This window comes from Microcaecilia unicolor, chromosome 1 (genome assembly GCF_901765095.1).
Source record: "Microcaecilia unicolor chromosome 1, aMicUni1.1, whole genome shotgun sequence".
NCBI classification, from domain to species: Eukaryota; Metazoa; Chordata; class Amphibia; order Gymnophiona; family Siphonopidae; genus Microcaecilia; species Microcaecilia unicolor.
In genome coordinates this window covers 616,413,706-616,439,111 of record NC_044031.1, presented here as the reverse complement: position 1 = coordinate 616,439,111, position 25,406 = coordinate 616,413,706, and the positions used below count along the sequence as shown (strand labels likewise).

General features: G+C 47.4%; 1 protein-coding gene across 1 annotated transcript in view; it reads left to right on the top strand.

The window, feature by feature from the left end:
• PYCR3 (pyrroline-5-carboxylate reductase 3) overlaps window positions 1–25,406 on the top strand; it is a 128,679-nt gene that overhangs the window by 40,754 nt on the left and 62,519 nt on the right. The window contains exon 4 of the mRNA XM_030219923.1: window positions 6,052–6,264. Within this exon, the coding sequence (XP_030075783.1) occupies window positions 6,052–6,264 (213 nt within the window). The remainder of the gene's footprint in view (window positions 1–6,051; window positions 6,265–25,406) is intronic.

The following is a 25,406-nucleotide window of genomic DNA, read 5'->3' as shown; positions in this document are numbered from 1 at the left end:
TCATCCTAAACCTATGCCCTCCAGGATACAAAATCACCCACTGGACCAGAAAGGAAAAGAGAGGAGGAGGCATAGCGCTTATATACCGATCTCATCTCACCATCGAAACCACTGCCGAATCTATAACAACCCATCTCGAAATAGCCTCAATCAGTATTCACCATAAAACCCTGCTCGACCACCTGAACTGTGTCCTGTTCTACAGACCACCATGTAACTGGAACGAAAGCCAGTCATACTTCATGGACTTCATTTCAAATACCTGTGTATCCAACTCCAATATACTAGTATTAGGAGACATTAACCTTTACCTAGAAGACCCAAACTCTACCAATGCACGAGAATGCAAGGACTTCCTTCAATTGTGTGATCTTACATGGCCACACATGCAAACAACCCATGCGAAAGGGCACACACTCGACCTCATATCACACAAATTGTCCATTGACCAGAACCTAATAATAACAGACACTAACTGGACAGAAACGTCATGGACCGACCATTACAAACTAAGCCTATCCCTAAAATGGCGAAAAAGGGATTCTCTCCACATACAAGAACATACAACCTACACCACGAGAGGCCAAATAGACTTGGATACATTTTGGCAACAGATATACAACAAAGATTGGACAGCACAAACGGACTCCATATACTACCTCTCGGAATGGGACAACAGATGTAGACACATATTAGACGAATTAGCACCCTTACAAACAAGAACTTCATGCAGGCACAACTCGATACCTTGGTTCAGTGAAGAACTGAAAAAATTAAAAACACAATCCAGGAGACTCGTACATGCATGGAAATAAAATAAAAGACGAACACACACTCAACGCATGGAAACAAATACAAAGGAAATACAAATACGCAATATGACAGACCAAAAAGCCATACTACAAAACTAAAATAGGGCCGGATTACAAAAATACAACGAAACTATACCAACTTGTGAATAAACTACTACAACGCCGGTCAACAGAACCAACACTGACACCCCATCTGCAGACAACCTTGCTAAATACTTCAAAGAAAAAATTGCAAACCTACGCAAAAATCTACCTCAGGACAACACAGACATCGAAAACTTCATCAGTGGACTAGACCCAACGCCTGGTGAATACCCAACGGACCGAATCTGGTCAAATTTTGTTCTCACCGCCGATACAGTTACCCAGGCGATTAATAGGTACTCCGTCACTGTCAATTGGACACCCGCCCCAGCTACCTAATAAAATCTGCCTCCCACCGCTTCATAACAGACCTCACATCCCACCGAAACTTCATTCTCCAACAAGGCATCTTCCGTAAAGAAAAAGGCAACATCCTACTCACCCCAATACCAAAAGACGCCAAGAAAAAAACAAATGACATACTACCGCCCAGTAGCATCTATCCCATTGGTAGTCAAACTAATGGAAGACTTGGTAACCAAACAACTTAATGACTACATAAACAAATTCACAATACTACACGACTCACAATCAGGATTTCACCCCCTACACAGTACCGAAACAGTACTACTTACACTCCTAACTAAATTCAAGCTGGAAATAGCAATGGAAAAAGTATTTTTCTCCTCCAGTTTGACATGTCCAGCGCGTTCGACATGGTCAACCATAACATACTACTAAGACTCCTAGAGTACTTCGGAATTGAAGGAAACCCTCTCAAATGGATCAAAGGTTTCCTAACCACCAGAACATACCAAGTGAAATCAATTAAAAACATATCATCACCTTGGAAACCAGACTGCGGAGTACCACAAGGATCATCACTATCACCGATCCTCTTCAACATCATGATGACCCCACTAGCCAAGGCCTTATCCATCCAAGACCTTAACCCATTCATCTACGCTGATGACGTTACAATATACATCCCCTACAAACACGATCTGGCAGAAATCAACCTCAGTTTAAACATCATGAACTCATGGGCAAATGCATTCCAACTAAAACTCAACACAGAAAAAAACACATTGTCTCAATATCTCATCCCAATACAATACATACAAACCCACAAACATCAACATCCCAGATTACACCCTCCCTATCTCAGACAGCCTGAAAATTCTCGGAGTAACAATCGACCGGAACCTCTCACTAGAGAACCAAGCGAAATCCACCATAAAGAAAATGTTTCACTCAATGTGGAAACTCAAACGCGTGAAACCATTCCTCCCAAGAGAAGTATTTCGCAACTTGATACAATCAATGGTATTAAACCACGCAGATTACTGCAATGGAATCTATGAGGGATGCAAAGAACAAATCATAAAGAAACTTCAGACCGCACAAAACACAGCAGCCAGGCTTATATTTGGAAAAACGCATTTTGATAGCGCCAAACCCCTCCGACAAAAACTGCACTGGCTCCCAATCAAAGAACGTAGTGCTTTCAAAATCTGCACAATAGTTCACAAAGTTATTTAAGGCGAAGCCCCAGGATATATGACAGACCTCATTGACCTGCCAGCTAGAAACACTACAAGATCATCACGTTCATACCTAAATCTCCACTACCCAAGCAGCAAAGGACTCAAATACAAATCAACTTACACATCCAGCTTTTCCTATTTAAGCGCACAACTATGGAATGAGCTGCCAAAAGTAGTAAAAACTAAGCTCGACCACTTACATTTCCGAAAGGCCCTAAAAACAAACCTGTTCAGAAAGGCATACCCCACCAACCCAACTTAAAAAACATGGATATCTGCGACATAACAAAACTAAAGACCGTAATGGACATACCCAAAACTCTTCCCCCATAAATTCCCCCAAAGTACTCATCATACCTGAACCTTATTCTACCATAATATCACCTTGTATTTGTTCATACTGGAACTGGCAAACGCCGTTACAGTACCATGTAAGCCACATTGAGCCTGCAAATAAGTGGGAAAATGTGAGATACAAATGTAACAAATAAAATAAAAATATAAGTATGAACCAAGTCCTGTATTATGGCTGTAGTGGCTGTCATATGTCTAAGTATAAGCAAAATCAAAATCTCACTTCACTATAACCATGTTCAACTCTATCATTAGCTAGACTTGCTGTTCACACTCAAATACAAGATAGAATCATAAATTGTGGAGGAAAAAGCCTCAGATAATGCAGGTCATTTCAATAAAAAAAAATCATTGAATAAACCTGCTGCATCAATTACTGGCATAAAAAAATCCTCTCCTGATAAAAATCAAAAACATTTATCGTTATCTTTACTTAATATTTTTATGCTTTGTTTTTATAATTTATACTTTCTTAGAATTCTCAAAAACCAGCTATATTGTTCACCCTGATGTTGGCCACCATTTTTGTGGGACCCATCTGCTGCTTTAGGGGGAGAACATTTTTCAGACATATTGTCTCACTTATTGTTTTTTTTTAGCTGAGCACGTTCAAATGTTTGAACTTGCTCAGCTGAAGAAACAATAAGGGAGAGAGCATGTCTGAAAAGTGTTCTCCCTCTTAAGCAGTGGCTGGGTCCTGTGAAATAGTGGCCATCTTCAGGGTGAATGATATAGCTGCTATGATATGCTGCACTTGAGTTAAGTAGCTGGTTTTTGAGAATTATAAATATAAAATAAAGTATAAAAATATTAAGTAAAGGTGATGATAAATGTTTTCAATTGATATTGGGAGAGGATTTTTACGCCAGTGATTGCAGCAGGTTTATTCAAAGATTTTTTTTTTAATTGAAATGATCTACATTATCTGAGGCTTTTTCCTCCCTGGTTTATGATTCTGTCTTGTATTTGAGTGTGAACAGCAAATCTAGGTAATGATAGAGCTGAACATGGTTATAGTGAATTGAGATTTTGATTTTACTTATTTAAAACTTCACTTCTCTGTGTGTGGTTTGTGATATGTCTAAGTATACTCAGGCTGGGCTGACCCTTCATGGCCGTATCACCGCTCACAATGTAAGAGCCATGGCGACTTCAGTAGCCCATTTCCACTCTGCCTCTATTGAAGAAATTTGCAAGGTGGCAACATGGTCTTCTATACACACCTTCACTGCTCACTGGTGTCTGGAGTAACATTCTAGGCAAGGTAACCGGTTTGGACAAGCAGTCCTGTAAAATATTTTTTAAATTGAATATCAACTCCGCCCTCTGGCCCTCCTTTTCTTCCAGACTCGCTTTTTACTTAGTTACCTGGCTTATTAGTTAGTGAGTCCCACATGTGAGAATATTCCCTGCTTGTCCTCAGAGAAAGCTACGTTACTTACCTGTAGCAAGTGTTCTCACATCCCGCCCACTTCCCCTTGGAGTTGTCTTCTTAGCTTTAGTATTATACTGCTAGTCCTGCGCATATGCGATGGCGGCACTGCCTCAAAAGTTTTAAAGTGACAGTGTACTAAGGCAGTGTCCACACCTGGTTCCGTTGTTGACGTTACCCACATATGAGAATATATTTTATTTATTTATTTATTTGTAGCATTTGTATCCCACATTTTCCCAACAATTTGCAGGCTCAATGTGGCTTACATTTGCCGTAATGGCGGTTGCCATTTCCGGGTAACAGAATTACAAATGGTAATGTGTTAAGTTGCATACATATGGTAACATGCATGTAACATAACATACGTGAACAGATCATGGTATAGATATATATCATGTGCATATATATGTTAAGGAAGAATACATTATGGTAATACATGAAAGTTCCTGAGTAAGAAATTAGAAGAATAAATTATGGTAATACATGAACGTTCCTGAGTACGAAATTGGGTTGTATCATTCTTTAGGTCATCGACTATGGAGAGACCATATTCGACATAGAGATTGAAGTGGTTATGCTTATTCATTAGTGGTAAGGAGGTTGATCAGTCAAGTGATAAGATTTCAATTATGTCTATGTCGTGTAAAGTCTTATTTTTTGGTGTTTAAGATGGGTGTTTATGCCTTCTTGAACAGATCTGTTTTCAGTAGCCTTCGGAAGATAGTTAGGTCTTGCGTTATTTTTATGGCCTTCGGTAGTGCGTTCCATAGCTGCGTGCAGATGTATGAGGACCTGGTCGCGTATGTGGATTTATATTTTAGTCCTTTGCAGTTAGGGTAATGGAGATTGAGGAATGTGCGTGCTGATCTCTTTGCGTTCCTGGTAGGCAAGTCTATAAGGTCTGACATATAGGTGGGGGCTTCCCCGTGAACGATTTTGTGGACCAGGTTGCAAACTTTGAACGCAATTCGTTCTTTTAGTGGGAGCCAGTGTAGTTTCTTTCTTAGGGGTTTGGAGTTTTCGTATTTCGCTTCCCAAAATATGAGTCTGGCTGCTGTATTTTGAGTGGTTTGAAGCTTCTTAAAGATTTGTTCTTTACATCCAGCATAAATGGCATTGAAGTAGTCTAGATGGCGTAGCACCATTGATTGTACTAGGCTGCGGAATACTTCCCTTGGGAAGAAAGGTTTGATTCTTTTAAGTTTCCACATTGAGTAGAACATTTTTTTTGCTGTATTTTTCGCATGATCTTCAAGTGTGAGTGAGATTTCGGTCGATTGTGACTCCCAGAATTTTTATTTATTTATTTATTTATGTATTTATTTATTATATTTGTATCCCGCACTTTCACAGTAAAAGCAGGCTCAATGCGGCTTACATAGTAATAGGTAACACAGAATTTTGTTACGTAAAGTAGGAAATTAAGCTGTCTGAGACCGGGAGGGTGTAGTCCAGTGTGTTTATGGTATTGGGTTTGTTTGTATCTGCCTTCTATCCTTGTAGAATACCTGCTACTGGTAAGTAGCTTTGCTTTACTTCCTACATTCCCTTCCATTTACAATATCTAGTCTTCTAATGGTGAACGGGATGCAGCTGTTCACAGAGAGGTTTCCAGTGTCTTTTGGAACTAGGTGCTCCTCAAAGAGTAAGGCTTGGTTGATGTCCTTCCTCAGCCTGGGGTTTATGAATGTAGGTAGAGTAGTACCCTAGCCTTTCTAAGGGAGTGCAGTGTGATTAAAGAAGCAAAGCAGGAGCACAGATGTTCCTTTGAGCTAGTGATATATCCTGCACTAAGTGTCTTTATCTTTTGTATTCCCAGTTCCTTCCTCCTGGGACCAAAGTGCTACGGGCTATGCCAAACTTACCTTGTGTTGTGCAGACGGGAGCGGTGGTTTTTGCTCGAGGGTCCTATGCTGGCAATCAGGAAGCTGCTGTGCTGAAAACCCTGATGTCAGGCTGTGGCTTGTGTGAGGAAACACCTGAATCCTACATTGATATCCATACAGGTCTAAGCGGCAGCGGTGTGGCATATGTAAGTATGGCACATTAGTAGGAGAATGCTGTGTTTGTAGAGAGTGGATCCTGTGTAAGAGAGAAGCTCTACTCATAAGGATAGCCTTAGCCTATCCTAAATAATCAGATGGGAAATAGAGGATTTTATTTGATTGGTAAAAATTGCACATACCTATGACTTATTTTAATAAGCACAAGTATGGACCAAGTCCTGTAATATGGCTGTCATATGCCTAAAGCTGAATACTGTGGTCAGAGGTCACTATATCCTTTCTTTGGACAGAATTTTTCTGTCATAAGAAAACTAGTGACAGTATATGTTATCTATGAAATCATCCTTAAAAAGATGAGAAAGAGAAGTTTGATCGTGGTAACATATGTCTGCTAGGTGCCTTTATTATACTCTGGAGGGCAGTAGTCATGTATGCAAACTTGGAAGAAACACTGAAAAGTCACATTGGAAATTTTAAGACTAAACCCCCCCCCCATATATTTTTCAGAGGTGGGTTAGCAGAAATGCAGTAACATAGTAAGTGACAGCAGATAAAGACCTGAATGGTTCATCTAGTCTGCCCAACTCACACTCATTATCAATTCATGATTAAATCAACAATTAATGTGATGTAAAATACTGGATCATGGTCTTTCTTTGGAGTTTCTGGGACATAGACCATAGAAGTCTGCACAGCCCTGTCCTTATGTTCCAACTTCTAGAGTTGCTGTCGAAGCCCACTCCAGCCTATTTTTCTTCTCTGTGGGACACAGACCGTAAAAGTTAGTCCAGCACTGCAGCTGCTGTTGAAGCCCTGCCATATACGGGACACAGACCATACAAGTCTGCCCTGCACCAGCCCTAGTTCATCACAGCCGGAGTCGCCATCTAAGTGTCACTCAACGTATCTACACACATGTAGACATTTAAGTTTAGGGTTTTTTTTTATACCATCCATTTTTTAACTAGAGATCCTCTGTGTTCATTCCACACCATTTTGAATTCTATCATTGTTTTTGTCTCTACTACCCCCCTTGGGAGGGCATTACAGGCTTCATAAGTACATAAGTAATGCCACACTGGGAAAAGACCAAGGGTCCATCGTGCCCAGCATCCTGTCCACGACAGTGGCCAATCCAGGCCAAGGGCACCTGGCAAGCTTCCCACTCTCTGTGAAAAAGTATTTCCTGACATTATTCCTAAGTCTACCATCCCACAACCTCAATTCATGTCCTTTAGTTTTACGTTTCCCCTTCTCTGGAAAAGATTTGTTTCTATATTAATACTTTTCAAGTATTTAAATGTCTATATCATATCTCCCCTATCCCTCCTTTTCTGTATGGTATACATATTCAGGTCTTCCAGTCTCTTCTCATACATCTTTTGATGCAAACTCCATACCATTTTTGTCGCCTTCCTCTGGACCACTTCTTTTTTTTAATTTTTAGAAGTCTTTATTGAATATTGTTATTCCAACAAACACATTACACATCGCAGCATAATACAAGTAGGTTACCGAACAGAAACTGTGTACCAAACAATTCAACCAACCACATAACAATAGCTTATCTAGAGCTTAATGTACTTCACACATTTTTGGTTTTACATAATAACTTTCCCTGTCTATTATTCTTAAACCCCCCCCCCCCTAACCCAATCATTCCCCTCCCACCCCCCCTCCATTATGTCCTCCCGGTCTGCAGTCCTATACAATCGTTGTCTCATTATTCCAAACACCTATTCAAAAAGGGGTCCCAAATTCTCTGCCATCTAGGCAACATTTTTCTCTTCAGAGCTGTAAGTCTTTCCATTTCACAAATGTATCTGATCTTAGTTATCCATCTCGCCAGTGGAGGGACCAGCGAGGATTTCCAACTTTGCGCTAAGTTCACCCGGGCAGCATTCAGAGAGGCGCGCACAAGAAGCCACTGGTCTGACGTAAGGCCCTCTGGTCGTCCCCCCAAGAGGAAGATCGAGGGATGCCACTGCACAGCTCTGCCAGTCCATTTCTGAAGACGTGCTCGCACCCCCCTCCAGTAGGCTTGCGCTTTTGGGCAAGTCCACCAAATATGCCCCGCTGTTCCCACCTCCCCACAATTACGCCAGCAGTTTTGGGATATCTGGGCGCTCATATGATGTAGCCTAGCCGGGGTCAAGTACCATCTATAGAACACCTTAACGGCGCTTTCTTGCAAAGCCACCGCCGCTGAAGATTTCCAGATCTGTTTCTCAAGTGCCCGCCAGCTAGCCTCTGGCAAGGTAAGTTTTAGCTCTTGTTCCCACCTCTGTCTGTGTAATATAGATGTTTTTGCACCTCTCATTTGATAATCATAAAGAAAAGATATCAATCCCCGTGTACGCCTAGTATCTACACATATCTCCTCCATCGGGTGAGTATCGCGTCTTAAACACCCCCCATATACAGGCCCCTTGAGAAAATGGTGGAGCTGCGAGTAAGCATATCTGTCAGCAAGACTGAGTCCGTAATCCTCCACCAATCTCCCAAAGGGCAAAACAGTCTCTCCCACGTGCAGCTGCCCCAACAGATCCAAACCCGAGGCTGCCCATCTACAAAAGACACTATTCCCTATACCTGGCTCAAATAAGTGGTTGTCCACAATCGGGGCGAGGCCAGATATAACCGGCTGTCTCTCCGGGAACATACAGTCCCAGTAGTAGAAAGTAGTCTGGACTGTCGGCGGAAATCTTTCCACCCTTCCTCTACATCTACCAGGTAACCACATGAGTTGCCCAAGTGCCCGCGATCCAACCAGGGCTTGCTCAATATCTACCCATCTTTTATGCTCTTCCTTCCGAAACCAGTCGATTGCCGCTCTGGCTTGTGCTGCCCAGTAGTACCAGGTGAGATTGGGGACACCCAGACCTCCCTCTCTTCTACTCTTATATAACACTGCTCGGGGCAAACGTGGTCTCTTGTGACACCATATGAACCTGATCAAAGAATCCTGAATCCCGGACAGGAAGGACCTGGACAGCTTCAGAGGCAGTACCTGGAATAGATACAGCAATCGTGGCAAAATATTCATTTTAATCGTGGCAATGCGCCCAAACCAGGATAATCCCATAGATGCCCATCTATCCAGGTCCCTCTGTATTTCCCTTCTAAGGGCTAGGTAATTATCGTCAAACAAAGCATCTAAGTTGCGCGAAATCTTGACCCCCAAATAACCCAAGGCTCTTTCTTCCCATTTGAAGGTAAAGGATGCCTTCAATGATTCCATTATATTTGAGGGTACTCCCAGCGCCATGCCTATAGATTTGCCCGCATTAAGTTTATACCCGGAGATAGCAGCATATTCCCCTATCACCTTCATTAGATTTGGCAATGAAATTAAGGGGTTGGTCAGGGACAACAGGACGTCATCCGCAAATAAAGCTACTTTATATTCTTGTCCACCCACCTTTACCCCTGTTATGTCTGGGTGCTCCCTAATCGCCTCTGCCAAGGGTTCCATTGCCAGCGCAAAAAGTAAGGGAGACAGCGGGCACCCTTGTCGCGTACCTCGTCCCAGCATAAACGTCTCCGAGTGCCCACCATTTATCCTCACACACGCACGCGGTGCCGAATACAAAGACCCAATCCAGGCTCTGTACTGAGATCCTATCCCCACCCTGGCCAGGACTTTATCAAGGAACCCCCAGTGGACCCTATCAAAAGCCTTTTCGGCATCCAGCCCCAACAACACCACCTGACTGGCCCTTGTCTGGGCGGCATACAAAAGGTCCACCGTTCTCCGGATGTTATCCATAGCTTGCCTATTGGCTATGAACCCTACCTGGTCAGGGTGGATCAGGCTAGGCAACAACCTCGCCAACCTGTTGGCCAGAACCTTGGCCAAAATTTTTACATCGGCATTAAGTATTGATATTGGCCGATATGAAGCACACTCCGTTCTATCCTTACCAGGCTTGGGAATTACTGCCACCCAGGCCTCCATCATCGTCGCTGGAAGAGAGGCCCCTTCTCTCACAGAGTTGGCTATCAAAGTTAAGTAAGGTGCCAGGAGTGGTCCAAAGATCTTATAAAATTCGTTTGTAAAACCATCCAGACCCGGCACCTTCCCTGCTGGAAGTGCTTTAATAACCTGCACAACCTCATCTACTCTCACCGGCTCATCCAATGCCTCCCTCTGCGATTCAGACAGGACCCTCAAACCCCTTTCAGCCAAGTATTCGTCTATTTTTGCCGTCTGTACAGTGGCATCCTCCCGATACAGGTTCTTATAGTATTGTGCGAAACAGTCCCTTATCCCCGCAGCCTTGTGCTGAACCTCTCCTCCTGCTCCCTTTATTTTTAATATGTGCCGATCAGATGCTATTTTCCTTAATTTAGCTGCCAATAGTCTACCTGGTTTATTTGTACATTCGTAGTATACCTGCTTGGTCCTTGCATGTGCAAACTTCAAACTATCTTCATGGAGAGAGGCTATTTCCAGTCTCTTTGCTTGCAACGTCCGGTAGTCTGACCCCAACCCGGACAGCCTATATTTACTCTCCAAGTCTCCCAATGCACCCATGCATTGGGCCAAACGTTCTCTTTGGGCTCTAGACTTCTGAGCAGCTTGTTTAATAAAATACCCTCTCGCTACTGCCTTGAAAGCATCCCATACTGTTCCCAGTGGAGGTCCAGAATCTATATTGAGATCGAAATACTCTTTCAAGATTGGGCGAAACCTCGTCACCAGCTCTGGATCTTGTAGCAGGGAATTGTTAAGCGCCCATCTCTTATCCCGCTGCTCAGCTTGTAAGGCTGAAATTTTGGCCCAGACTGGGGCATGATCCGAGATGGTAATATGACCTATAGTGGCCCCCCCCACCCCATCAGACAGTGTCTTATCCATGAAAATATAGTCAATTCTGGAGTAGGAGAGGTGCACCGTTGAATAAAAGGTATACTCCCTCCCCCTAGAATTAGCCAGTCTCCATACGTCATATAAACCCAGCTCATCAACCAAACATTTCAATGCACGGGACAGTCTGCAATCAGTCGGAGCAGGAGGAGCTGATCTGTCCAGACCTGGCTGCATAGTGGCATTAAAGTCGCCAGCGACTATTAGTTTACCCCTAGCAAAATTCTGCAGTTCCCTCCTCAGGCGCAGGAAAAAAGTATCCTGCCTTTCATTTGGGGCGTATACACTGGCCAGTGTACATTCCTCCTGCTCCAATAACACATGTAAAAATAGGAATCTACCCTCCCTGTCCTTTCTGGAGTGCAATATCTGTACCTGGATATCTTTGTGAAACATTATAGCCACCCCACGTTTCTTTGTACCCGTGACATCTGAGGCACAATAGATCTGCTTGTATTGTCTAGATAGCAGAAGACCCTCATGCTTTTGCAGTAAATGGGTTTCCTGTAAAAAGACTATCCGTGGCTGCATCAGGTGCAGCTCACGTAGCAGTGCATGCCGCTTATATGGCGAATTCAAACCCTTTATATTATATGTGCAGATCTTAATGTCTACCATTGAAACTTATCAAGAAAGGATGAGATATAACATGTTGACCAGTGAAGACTGAAATCTAGTACTAACCTCCCCCCTCCCAAACTAACCCCGTCCCCCCTTACTCTAATTCCCCCCAACCCTACCCCCCTGATCCCCTCTCTACTCCTTAAATCCTCTCTACTACCCCCTAATTTAAATCCCCCAGCCAGCGCCACTCGGCACTACCTGGGACTTGAAGGAAGAAACCCCCTTGACCGAGTCACAGAGTGTCTTAACCAATTTAACAAACAAATTGAAATACATCCCCCCAATCCCCTTCCCCCCCAGTCCCCCCTCCCGCTCCTTCCAATCACAGTGTCGCATTGTCATCCACTACCATTTAGTACATTATCTTTTAAATAACTCTCACAAGAACATGTTCTCAACTTTACCCCCGTCTGGGATAGAAAACTGCACAGCTGAATTCAGGCCAAGTCTTTCAGCTTCTACGGTTCAGGTCTGGTGTCTTGAGCTCTTCGCCCCTTTCTCAACTCTCTTCCATCTCTGCAACCGTGCTTTTGTTGTGGGGGCCAATCCCGTAGGCATATTTTCCGTGGGGGTTAAGCCCGCTTCATGCAAGCTTTTCCACGCCTCTCCCACAGACCGGCATCGGAGCCTCTCTCCCTTAAGTTCAAAGCAAATGGCAAATGGAAATGCCCATCTATATATAATCTTCTCCTTGGTTAAGATCTCTATTACCGGCTTCATGGCCCTCCGTAGGCTCAGCGTGAACAAGGAGAGGTCTTGGTAAACTGCAACTCGAGCTCCATTAAATTCCAGGCTAGAGGACTGGCGAGCCTTTTGCCATATTTGTTCTTTACAGGCGTAGGTGGAAAACTTCACCACTATGTCCCTTGGCCTGTTGTCTCTCGCAGGGCCCAGTGCCCTATGCGCTCTGTCCATCACAATCTGGCTAACATCAAACTCTGGGCCCAATAGCTGCGCACATATAGCACGCACTACCGTCGGGACGTCCTCGTTCTCAGCGTTTTCCTGGACCCCTCGAAACCGGAGGTTTTGGCGTCTCCCCCGGTTTTCCAGGTCATCCATTTTAAACTGCAGATCTTCTGTCTTCTCTAAGAGCCTCTGCATGCGCCTTTCTGTTTCGTCGTGCCTCTCCCCCATCTCGTCTGCACGTTCCTCCAGCACTTCTACCCTTCCCCCAAGCTCTCTCAGGTCGACGCTCAGGGCGTCCACGTGCTCCAATATTTCTTCTTTGGACGCTACAATTTCAGCCCTAAGCGCCTCCAAGCTTTTGGTCAATTCTTGCGCGAATTCCTGATTAGGGGCGGGTTCGTGGTGTTCTTCGCGGGCCATGTTTTGGCCCGATTCTGAGATTCTGCGTACCTTGGGGGAGGCGGGCCTAGCTAGGCCTCGGTCTGTTTGTCTCGCCGACAACCTCTCGCTCTCCCTATGCAGCGCGCCGCTTTTTTTACTCATCTTCTTTATTAGCTTGAGAGAGTCGGCGACAGTTTGCAGATCTTGTAGCTGCTGTGAGAGGATTCTTTGTGGTAAGTGGAGCTTTAAAGCAGGAGGGAAGAACGGAGCTCCGGGTTTAGGTGGCCATTCAGTCCCGTGACGTCACTTCCTCTCCCCTCTGGACCACTTCTACTCTTTTTACATCCTTAGCAAGATATGGCCTCCAAAACTGAACACAGTACTCCAGGTGAGGCCTCGCCAATGACTTGTACTGGGGCATCAATACTGCCTTTCTTCTGTTGGTTACGCTTCTCTTTATGCAGCCTAGCATCCTTCTGGCTACAGCCTCCGCCTTGTTAGACTGTTTGTTACTTAAAGATCCTTGGACACCATCACCCCAAGGTTCCTGTCTGTGCATATCAGCTTCTTACCTCCTCAATTTGATCCCATGGCTTCCTTGGATTTCTCCCCAAATGCATCACTGCACCTCTTTGGTCCAATGTTTGGCAGTTAAAATTTAATTAATTCTTCTAACTTTTGGAGATCTTTTTCATATTTCCCACTCCCTCCAGGGTGTCCACTATGTTACAAATCTTGGTATCATCAGCAAAAAGGCAAACCTTACCTTTTAACCCTTCGGCAATGTCGCTCACAAATATGTTGAACAGAATCTGCCCTATCACCAATCCTTGTGGCACTCCACTACTCACCTGTCCTTCCTCCGAGTGAATTCCATTGACCAATCCAGTTCACCACTTTGGGTCCTAACTTCAACCTGTTAAGTTTATTCAAAGGCCTCCTATGAGGAACCTTGTCAAAGGCTTTGCTAAAATCCAAGTAGATTACATCTAGCGCACATCCTCGATCCAATTCTCTGGTCACCCAGTCAAAGAATTCAATCGAATTTGTTTGGTGAAACCATGTTGCCTTGGATCTTGTAACCCATTGGAATCCAGGAAATTCCCTATCCTTTCCTTTAACAATGCTTCCATTACTTTTCTAGTAACCAAAGTGAGGCTCCACTCTTCTCCAATCCCGCAGAACCTCTCCCATCTTCAAGGATTTATTGAACAAGTCTTTAAGAGGACCCATCTGAACCTCTCTAAGCTCCCTTAATATCCTGGGATGGATCCCGTTTGATCCCATGGCTTTGTCCACCTTCAGTTTTTCATAAACACTTTCTTCTGTGAAAGGTGCGATATCCACTCCATTCTCATATGTATCTTTGCCAGCCGATCGTGGTCCTTCTCCAGGATTTTCTTCCATGAACACAGAACAGAAATATTTGTTTAGCACGTTCGCTTTTTCCTTACCGCTCTCCACATAGGTATCCATGGCATCTTTCAGTTGTACAATTCTATTTTTAGCCTTCCTCCTTTCACTGATATACCTGAAAAAATTCTTGTCTCCCCTTCTTACATTTCTAGCCATTTGTTCTTCCACCTGTGCTTTCGCCAGATGTATATCTCTCTTGGCTTATTCCAGTTCATCTAGTATTCTTTTCTGTGTTCCTCCTCTTGAGTTTTTCTGTATTTCATTAACCAACTCTTTCCTTTATTATCTCAGCCATTTGTTTGGAGAACCATATCAATTTCCTTTTTTTCTTGCTTTTATTTATTCTCCGCACGTAAAAGTCAGTAGCCATTTTTATAGCTCCTTTCAACCTGGACCACTGTATGTCCTCTCATCCCATCAGCTGTTTCTTCATGTATGCCCCCATTTCACTACTGCCCAGGTGGGCACCTGCTCAAACATTAGACACACTTTCCTCATTTGTAAGCACCAGATCCAGCGTCGCTCCTTCCCTTATAGGTTCCATTAACATTTGTATGAGCAGAGCACTTAGAGAGGCATCCACGATCACTCTACTTCTTTCCGATTCTGCAGATGGAACATTCCAGTCTGCATCCAGCAAGTTGAAGTCTCTAGGAACAGCACTTCCCCTTTCTTTCCCAGCTTTTGGGCATCTACAACCAGATCTTTATGAAGCTGCTCCAATTGTGTAAGAGGTCTGTAGAGAAACACCCATGTGGATAGAGGTTCCATCTTCTCTTTTCAAGGTAATCCATATCGCTTCTTCCTTTCCCCAGGCCTCCTGCATTTGTCACTTTGAAATTGTTTCTCAAATGTAGAGCTACACCTGTTTGACCATCTCTGTCTGTCCTAAATAGATTATTGCCTGGTATGTTTGCATCCCATTCATGGGCGTCATTGAACCATATATCCATGATAGCAACAACATTTAAATTTGCCTCTACCATCAGAGCTTGCAGATCATGAACTTTGTTGCTTAGATTGCGTGCATTTGTGGTCACTGCTTTCCAACTACGTTTCATTGGCAGTGTCATCTTCTGTATAGTTTTTTGTTTAGTCTAACCTTTATGGTATTGTTAAGAAGTGATTGCTAAGATTGTTGTTTTCATTGCTTTCTTTACTACTGTTGTGGCTTGTCTTTTTGCTGGGGGTTGACTACTTGAATTGACTTGCTTCCAAGTGCCACCCCCACCTTCTGGTTTAAAAGCCTAGAAATATATTGTCTGAATTTCTCACCAAAAATTCTTTTTCCTGCCACAGTGAGATTCAGCCCATCGTTACAATATATAGTCTTTTGTTTTTCCATGTATTGCTCCATTCTCCTATGTACCTAAAACTTTCTTGGTGACACCAGGCTTTGACCCACTTATTGAAGTTCAGTATTTTGTAGTGTTTCCTCTCCCTTTCTAAAGTAGGTAGAACTTCATAAAAAGTTGCAGGCTGTACCAAAGGTTTTAAACCCTCGCCCAACTCCTGGAAAGCTTTCCATGCTACTAGATCATTTGTTAGAACCCTTAGTCTCTTCTCCGATTATAGTCAGTATCCTGCTAGCTGAGGATCCTGGAAGGCATTTTATTTTGTTGGGCCCCTTGAACTGTGTTCCAAAGTATATGCCTCTCATAATGGAATCCCCTAGCAGCATTTTTAGGTATAACTTGTCTGGAATGTTTTTACGTTTGGGGAGCGTGCCAGGTGCCCTTGACCTGGATTGGCCACTGTCGGTGACAGGATGCTGGGCTAGATGGACCTTTGGTCTTTCCCAGTATGGCACTACTTATGTACTTATGTACTTAGCAACAATTTTCTGGTTTGAGCTTCATTTTTTTTTCTCCTAATTTTTGCTTTATTTTATTATTATTGTCATTTAAAAAAAAAAACTTCCATGTAGTATACTTTTAGTTCTCCGAGGACAAGCAGGCTGCTTGTTCTCACTGATGGGTGACGTCCACGGCAGCCCCTCCAATCGGAAACCTTACTAGCAAAGGCCTTTGCTAGTCCTTGCGCACCGATGCGCACCGCGCATGTGCGGCCGTCTTCCCGCCCGAACCGGCTCGTGTTTGTCAGTCTTCTTTTGTCCGCGCTCGGGACGGTCGTGTTTTGCGCCGTTTCGCGCCCCTCAAAGTTGACCCTCGCGCGTCTTCGCGATTTTCGCAAGAAAAAAAAAAAAAAAAAAAAAAGAGGACCTTTACGGTATTTACTCCTTTCCCGTGCTTCCAGCTTTTGCCCCGCGTAAGTTTCCTTTCGCTTTCGGGGTAGGCCTTTTTTGAGGCCTCGATACGGGTTTTTTCTCTCCCTATTTTTGGTGCCTATATCGCCATTACGAATTTTGATTTCGCTGGCGTGATTTTTCCGCCCATGTCATCGAAGTCTCCCAGCGGCTTCAAGAAGTGCACCCAGTGCGCCCGGGTAATCTCGCTCACTGATAGACACGCGTTGTGTCTTCAGTGTCTGGGGGCCGGGCACCGCCCGCAGGCCTGTAGTCTTTGCGCCCTTTTACAGAAAAGGACTCAGCGAGATTGGCCCAGTGGAATGTGTTGTTCTCAGGCTCTTCGTCGGCAACAGCACCGGGGGGCATCGAGTGCATCGACGGCGACAGCTTCAAGACCTTCGACCTCGGCATCGACTGCATCGAGGCATCGACCCTCTGCATCGTCGGTACCGAGACATCGAAAGGCTGTGTCGGCGTCGGTGGTACCGGGACGTCCACTAGTGCTGATGTCGTCGGACAGTGGTGCTTCGACTGGAGTGCAAGTGAGGGCTGTCCATTCCCCTGCTGGTGGCGGTGAGCCTTCGGGTGGGTCTCCCCCTACCCTGAGGGCTCCTGCGGTACAGCCCCCCCGAGACCGACCTTCTTCGGCCTCGGCCCCGAGGAAGCGACGGCTGGATTCTACGTCGTCCTCGTCAGTACCGGGAAGTTCCGGTGACATGCTTCGTTTGAAAAAATCAAAGAAGCATCGACACCGGTCACCTTCCCGCATCAGTACCGAGAGCTCTGGGTCGCCGAGGGAGTCGGCACCCAGTAGGCATCGGCACCGGGAGGACTGCTCACCCTCTGTTCAGGAGGTGTCGATGCGCTCCACCTTGGACAGCCCGGAACAGCCTCCACGCCCGGAACTGACTCTGACCTCTACTGCATCGGCTTCCATGTCTTTCTCCACAGCCGCTCTGCACGAGAGTCTCCGGGCCGTTCTCCCAGAGATCCTGGGAGAGCTGTTGCGCCCTTCTCCTCCGGTACCGGGGGTGCTTGCGCCACCGGTACCGTCGAGTGAGGCGCCGGCTGGCCCCTTGCCCGGGGTGAGGTCTCCGACATCGGTGCCGCTTGCGGTACCGACTGCGGTCGCCTCCCAGGAAGGCTCCCCGACGACGTCGGCAGAGGGAGCTTCGCCGGTGCTGGCGAGGGAGTCTACCTCTCAACGCTCCCACCGTGGCCGTGTTTCCATGGAGTCGAGCCAGACACAGGTTCATGAACTTGTGTCTGATACTGATGGTGAGGCCTCGTGGGAGGAGGAGGAGGACATCAGATATTTCTCTGACGAGGAGTCTGATGGCCTTCCTTCTGATCCCACTCCCTCCCCTGAAAGGCAGCTTTCTCCTCCCGACAGTCTGTCTTTTGCGGCCTTTGTCCGGGAGATGTCTACGGCCATCCCCTTCCCGGTGGTTGTGGAGGATGAGCCCAGGGCTGAAATGTTTGAGCTCCTGGACTATCCTTCTCCACCTAAGGAAGCGTCCACAGTACCCATGCATCATGTCCTAAAAAAGACATTGCTGGCGAACTGGACCAAGCCTTTAAGTAATCCCCACATTCCCAAGAAGATCAAGTCCCAGTACCGGATCCATGGGGACCCAGAGCTGATGCGCACTCAGTTGCCTCACGACTCTGGTGTGGTGGATCTGGCCCTAAAGAAGGCTAAGAGTTCTAGGGAGCATGCTTCGGCGCCCCCGGGCAAGGACTCTAGAACCTTAGACTCCTTTGGGAGGAAGGCCTACCATTCTTCTATGCCCGTGGCCAAAATCCAGTCTTACCAGCTCTACACGAGCATACATATGCGGAACAATGTGCGGCAGTTGGTGGGCTTGGTGGACAAGCTCCCTCCTGAGCAAGCCAAGCCATTTCAGGAGGTGGTCAGGCAGCTGAAGGCGTGCAGAAAATTCCTGGCCAGAGGGGTATATGATACCTTTGATGTTGCGTCCAGGGCCGCTGCTCAAGGTGTGGTGATGCGCAGACTCTCATGGCTGCGTGCCTCCGACCTGGAGAATAGGATCCAGCAGCGGATTGTGGACTCCCCTTGCCGAGCAGACAATATTTTTGGAGAGAAAGTCGAGCAGGTGGTAGAGCAGCTCCACCAGCGGGATACCGCTTTCGACAAGTTCTCCCGCCGGCAGCCTTCAGCATCTACCTCCTCAGGTAGACGTTTTTATGGGGGAAGGAAGACTGTTCCCTACTCTTCTGGCAAGCGTAGGTACAATCCTCCTTCTCGACAGCCTGCGGCCCAGGCTAAGCCCCAGCGCGCTCGCTCTCGTCAGCAGCGTGCGCCTCAGCAAGGCCCCACGGCTCCCCAGCAAAAGCAGGGGGCGAGCTTTTGACTGGCTCCAGCAGAGCATAGCCGACATCAACGTATCAGTGCCGGGCGATCTGCCGGTCGGGGGGAGGTTGAAAGTTTTTCACCAAAGGTGGCCTCTTATAACCTCCGACCGTTGGGTTCCTCAAATAGTCCGGCAAGGATACACCCTCAATTTGGCCTCCAAACCTCCAAATTGCCCACCGGGAGCTCAGTCTTACAGCTTCCAGCACAAGCAGGTACTTGCAGAGGAACTCTCCGCCCTTCTCAGCGCCAATGCGGTCGAGCCCGTGCCATCCGGGCAAGAAGGGCTGGGATTCTATTCCAGGTACTTCCTTGTGGAAAAGAAAACAGGGGGGATGCGTCCCATCCTAGACCTAAGGGCCCTGAACAAATATCTGGTCAAGGAAAAGCTCAGGATGCTTTCCCTGGGCACCCTTCTCCCCATGATTCAGGAAAACGATTGGCTATGCTCTCTGGACTTGAAGGACTCCTACACGCACATCCCGATACTGCCAGCTCACAGACAGTATCTGCGATTTCAGCTGGGCACACGTCACTTCCAGTACTGTGTGCTACCCTTTGGGCTCGCCTCTGTGCCCAGAGTGTTCACGAAGTGCTTGGCTGTAGTAGCAGCGGCGCTTCGCAGGCTGAGAGTACACGTGTTCCCCTATCTCGACGATTGGCTGGTGAAGAACACATCCGAGGCAGGAGCTCTACAGTCCATGCAGATGACTATTCGCCTCCTGGAGCTACTGGGGTTTGTGATAAATTATCCAAAGTCCCATCTTCTCCCAGTGCAGACACTCAAATTCATAGGAGCTCTGCTGGATTCTCGGACAGCTCGTGCCTATCTCCCAGAGACGAGAGCCAACAACTTGTTGTCCCTCGTCTCCCGGGTGCGAGCGTCCCAGCAGATCACAGCTCGGCAGATGTTGAGATTGTTGGGCCACATGGCCTCCACAGTTCATGTGACTCCCATGTCCCACCTTCACATGCGATCTGCTCAATGGACCCTAGCTTCCCAGTGGTTTCAAGCTGCTGGGGATCTAGAAGACGTGATCCACCTGTCCACGAGTTTTCTCAAATCCCTGTATTGGTGGACGATTTGGTCCAATTTGACTCTGGGACGTCCCTTCCAAATTCCTCAGCCACAAAAAGTGCTGACTACGGATGCGTCTCTCCTGGGATGGGGAGCTCATGTCGATGGGCTTCACACCCAAGGAAGCTGGTCCCTCCAGGAACGCGATCTACAGATCAATCTCCTGGAGTTACGAGCGGTCTGGAACGCTCTGAAGGCTTTCAGAGATCGGCTGTCCCACCAAATTATCCAAATTCAGACAGACAACCAGGTTGCCATGTATTACATCAACAAGCAGGGGGGCACCGGATCTCGCCCCCTGTGTCAGGAGGCCGTCAGCATGTGGCTGTGGGATCGCCGTCATGGCATGGTGCTCCAAGCCACATATCTGGCAGGCGTAAACAACAGTCTGGCCAACAGGTTGAGCAGGATTATGCAACCTCACGAGTGTTCGCTCAACTCCAGAGTAGTGCGCCAGATCTTCCAGGTGTGGGGCACCCCCTTGGTAGATCTCTTTGCATCTTGAGCCAACCACAAAGTCCCTAGGTTCTGTTCCAGGCTTCAGGCCCACTGCAGACTGGCATCGGATGCCTTCCTCCTGGACTGGGGGGGAAGGTCTGCTGTATGCTTATCCTCCCATACCTCTGGTGGGGAAGACTTTGTTGAAACTCAAGCAAGACCGAGGCACCATGATTCTGATTGCTCCCTTTTGGCCGCGTCAGATCTGGTTCCCTCTTCTTCTGGAGTTGTCCTCCGAAGAACCGTGGAGATTGGAGTGTTTTCCGACCCTCATCACACAGGACGAAGGGGCGCTTCTGCATCCCAACCTCCAGTCTCTGTCTCTCACGGCCTGGATGTTGAGAGCGTAGACTTTGCCTCTTTGGGTCTATCAGAGGGTGTCTCCCGTGTGTTTTGCTTGCTTCCAGAAAAGATTCCACTAAGAGGAGTTACTTCTTTTTATGGAGTAGGTTTGCCGTCTGGTGTGACAGCAAGGCCCTAGATCCTCGCTCTTGTCCTACACAGACCCTGCTTGACTACCTTCTGCACTTGTCTGAGTCTGGTCTCAAGACCAACTCTGTAAGGGTTCACCTTAGTGCAATCAGTGCATACCATTACCGTGTGGAAGGTAAGCCGATCTCAGGACAGCCTTTAGTTGTTTGCTTCATGAGAGGTTTGCTTTTGTCAAAGCACCCCGTCAAACCTCCTACAGTGTCATGGGATCTCAATGTCGTTCTCACCCAGCTGATGAAACCTCCTTTTGAGCCACTGAACTCCTGCCATCTGAAGTACTTGACCTGGAAGGTCATTTTCTTGGTGGCAGTTACTTTAGCTCGTAGAGTCGGTGAGCTTCAGGCCCTGGTAGCCCAGGCCCCTTACACCAAATTTCATCATAACAGAGTGGTCCTCCGCACGCACCCTAAGTTCTTGCCAAAGGTTGTGTCGGAGTTACATCTGAACCAGTCAATTGTCTTGCCAACATTTTTTCCCCGTCCTCATTCCTGCCCTGCTGAACGTCAGCTGCACACATTGGACTGCAAAAGAGCATTGGCCTTCTATCTGGAGCGGACACAGCCCAACAGACAGTCCGCCCAATTGTTTGTTTCTTTTGATCCCAACAGGAGGGGAGTGGCTGTGGGGAAACGCACCATATCCAATTGGCTAGCAGATTGCATTTCCTTCACTTACGCCCAGGCTGGGCTGGCTCTTGAGGGTCATGTCACGGCTCACAATGTTAGAGCCATGGCAGCGTCAGTGGCCCACTTGAAGTCAGCCACTATTGAAGAGATTTGCAAAGCTGCAACGTGGTCATCTGTCCACACATTCACATCTCATTACTGCCTGCAGCAGGATACCCAACGCGACAGTCGGTTCGGGCAGTCTGTGCTTCAGAATCTGTTCGGGGTTTAGAATCCAACTCCACCCCCCTAGGCCCATGTTTATTCTGTTCCAGGCTACACTCTCAGTTAGTTGGATAAGTTGTTAGGTCAATCTCAGTTATGTCCTCGCCGTTGCGAGGCCCAATTGACCATGTTTGTAGTTTTGAGTGAGCCTGGGGGCTAGTGATACCCCATCAGTGAGAACAAGCAGCCTGCTTGTCCTCGGAGAAAGCGAATGCTACATACCTGTAGAAGGTATTCTCCGAGGACAGCAGGCTGATTGTTCTCACAAATCCGCCCGCCTCCCCTTTGGAGTTGTGTCTTCCCTTGTCTTTGTCTTGCTACATATGGGACTGACGAACACGAGCCGGTTCGGGCGGGAAGACAGCCGCGCATGCGCGGTTCGCATCGGTGTGCGAGGACTAGCAAAGGCCTTTGCTAGTAAGGTTTCCGATTGGAGGGGCTGCCGTGGACGTCACCCATCAGTGAGAACAATCAGCCTGCTGTCCTCGGAGAATACCTTCTACAGGTATGTAGCATTCGCTTTTTGTCCCCTTTCAGGTTTCCTTTGTTTTTCATCGCGGCCGTGTTATTCCCTTATTTATGTACCCTTTTTCTTTTATCCGGCACAATCGCGTCTTTTGATTTCACCGAAGCTGTTTCCCCTTCCATGTCATTGAGGACACCCAGTGGCTTCAAACGTTGTATTTGGTGCAACCGGACCATCTCAGGTACCGATACCCAGGCATGGTGCATCCAGTGCCTTGGGCCCAACCGTAGCCCAGCCGCTTGTAGTCTGTCTTCATATGAAGAAACGGACCCAAGCGTCTCGAGAAGCCCAACGAGAAAAGCTTTTTGGGGATCAGTCCGGTCCTTCGACATTGACATTGGTACCGAGGTCGTCGACGTCGAGAGGAGAGGTAATGGCTGCTGAGAGACCAACTCACGCTGGGAGCAGCGAGGCGTCGAGTGGGTCTCCACCTTCCTCGAGGCCTCCTGTTATGCAGGACCCCCCCTTCGTCGGACCCGGCCCTGAGGAGACGTGAGGATTCCACGTCCTCCGTACCGAGGAGTCTCGATGACTGGCGTTGAGCAAAGGTGAAGAAGCACCGTCATCATTCTCTTTCGACACATGGTGCCAGGAGCTCCGGGGCGTCGAGAGAGTCGGCACCCGAGAAGTGTCGGCATCGAGAGGATCGCTCCACCTTGATACAGCAGGTGCCGATGTGTCAGTCTCCTAGCAGCCTGGTACCTGCTTCCAAGCCTCCACAGATTCTAACACCACCTGTTCCACCGACCCCGTAGCCTTCTCCGATGGCGACTCTCGACGAGCGCATCCGGTTCTTGTTTCCAGAACTACTGGAGGGACTGGTATGTCAGTCAGCTTCGGTGTCGGGGTTGCTTGCTCCTTCTGTACTGTCTGCTGCAGTGGTGTCTGGCCCTTTTCCTGCGGTGAGGTCCCCGACCGCGATGCCGCCTGCCACCCAGGTTGACTCCCCTTTGACGTTGGTGGAGGGAGCTTCGCCACAGTCCAAGCGGGCGTTGGCCTCTCGACATCGCCATCGAGGACATCGTTCCTCAGTGTCGAGGTACCTTAACAGAGGTCTTATCCGATACTGAGCAGGAGCGTTCATGGGCGTCAGAGGAAGATCCCAGGTACTTTTCTTCTAATGAGTCCTATGAGATTCCCTCTGAACCTTCCCCTCCACCAGAGAGGAGACTATCTCCTCCGGAGATTCTGTCCTCTTCCTCTTTTGTCTGGGAAATGGCTACAGCTATACCCTTCTCTGTAGAGGTTGAGGATGAGCCCAGGACTGATGCTCAAAGTCCTGGACTATTCTTCTCCACCTAAAGAGGCTGTGACAGTCCCTCTGCATAAGGTACTGAAGGGAAGTCCTTATGCGAAACTGGTCGGCCCTTCTGTCTGGCTCTTTGGTCCTGAAAAAAGCTGAATCCCAGAATCGGATACATGGTGAACCTGGATTGATGAGGTCTCACTTACTCCACAATTCTATGGTGGTGGATTCCGACCTCAAGAGAGCCAGGAGTACTAGAGACTATGCTTTGGCGCCCCCAGGTAGAGAAGCTAGGACTCTTGATTCTTTTGGGAGGAAGACGTATCAGGCCGCTATGCTCACTGCCAAGATTCAATCATACCAGCTCTTCACGAGCGTTCACTTGCGGGACTCGATACAGCAACTGTTGGGCTTGGTTGATGCACTCCCTCCGGAGCAAGCCGAGCCTTTTCGCCAGGTGGTCAGGCAGCAGAAGGCGTGTCGAAAATTCCTGGCTAGGGGTACGTTCAACACTTTTGATGTAGCATCCAGGATCGCTGCTGAAGGTACAGTGATGCGTAGACTCTCATGGCTGCGTATCTCTGACCTGGATCATTCGGTCCAGCAGCAAATGGCGGATGTTCCTTGCTGGGGGGACAACCTTTTTGGTGAAAAAGCAGAGGATCTTGTTGATCAGATGAAGAAGCATAATGATGCTATGGGTTCTCTCTCCCACCGGGCGTCTTCTGCTACTACCTTCTCATCTAGGAGGTATTTTGGAGGGAAGAGGAGTGCTCCCTAGTCCTATCCTAGGCATAGGTACACTCCTTCTTGGCAGCCTGCTCAGGCTCAGCCCCAGCGCGCTCGTTCTCGTCAACAGCGTGCGTCTAAGGCCCGCGCTGCTCCCTAGCAAAAGCAGGGAACAGGCTTTAGACTGGCTCCAGTTAAGCATAGCCTCTGTAAAAGTGTCCATACCAGATGCCTTACCAGTTGGGGGGAGGTTAATATTTTTTCACCAAAGGTAGCCTCTCATAACCTCCGACTGGTGGGTTCTTCAAATAGTCCAGTCAGGATACACCCTCAATCTGGAATCCAAACCTCCAAATTGCCCACTGGGAACTCATTCTTACAGTTCCCAGCAGAAACATGTACTTGCAGAGGAACTCTCCGCCCTTCTGAAGTCCTAAGCGGTCGAACCCGTTCCACCAGGGGAAGAAGGGCTAGGATTCTATTCCAGGTACTTCCTTGTGCAGAAAAAGACTGTGGGGGGGGGGGGGGGGGGGGGGGGGGGGATGCGTCCCATGAGGGCCTTGAACAAATTTTTTGTCCGAGAAAACTTCAGGATGGTTTCCCTGGGCACCCTTCTTCCCATGATTCAAGAAAACTATTGGCTATGCTCTCTGGACTTAAAGGATGCTTGCACACACATCTCGATACTCCCAGCTCACAGGATGTATCTTTGATTTCGGCTGGGAACGCATCACTTTCAGTACTGTGTACTGCCCTTTGGTCTGGCGTCTGCGCCCAGAGTTTTCACAAAGTGCCTAGCGGTAGTCACAGTGTCGCTATGCAGACTGGGGGTGCATGTGTTCCCTTATCTCGATGATTGGCTGGTGAAGAGCGATACAAATGACTAT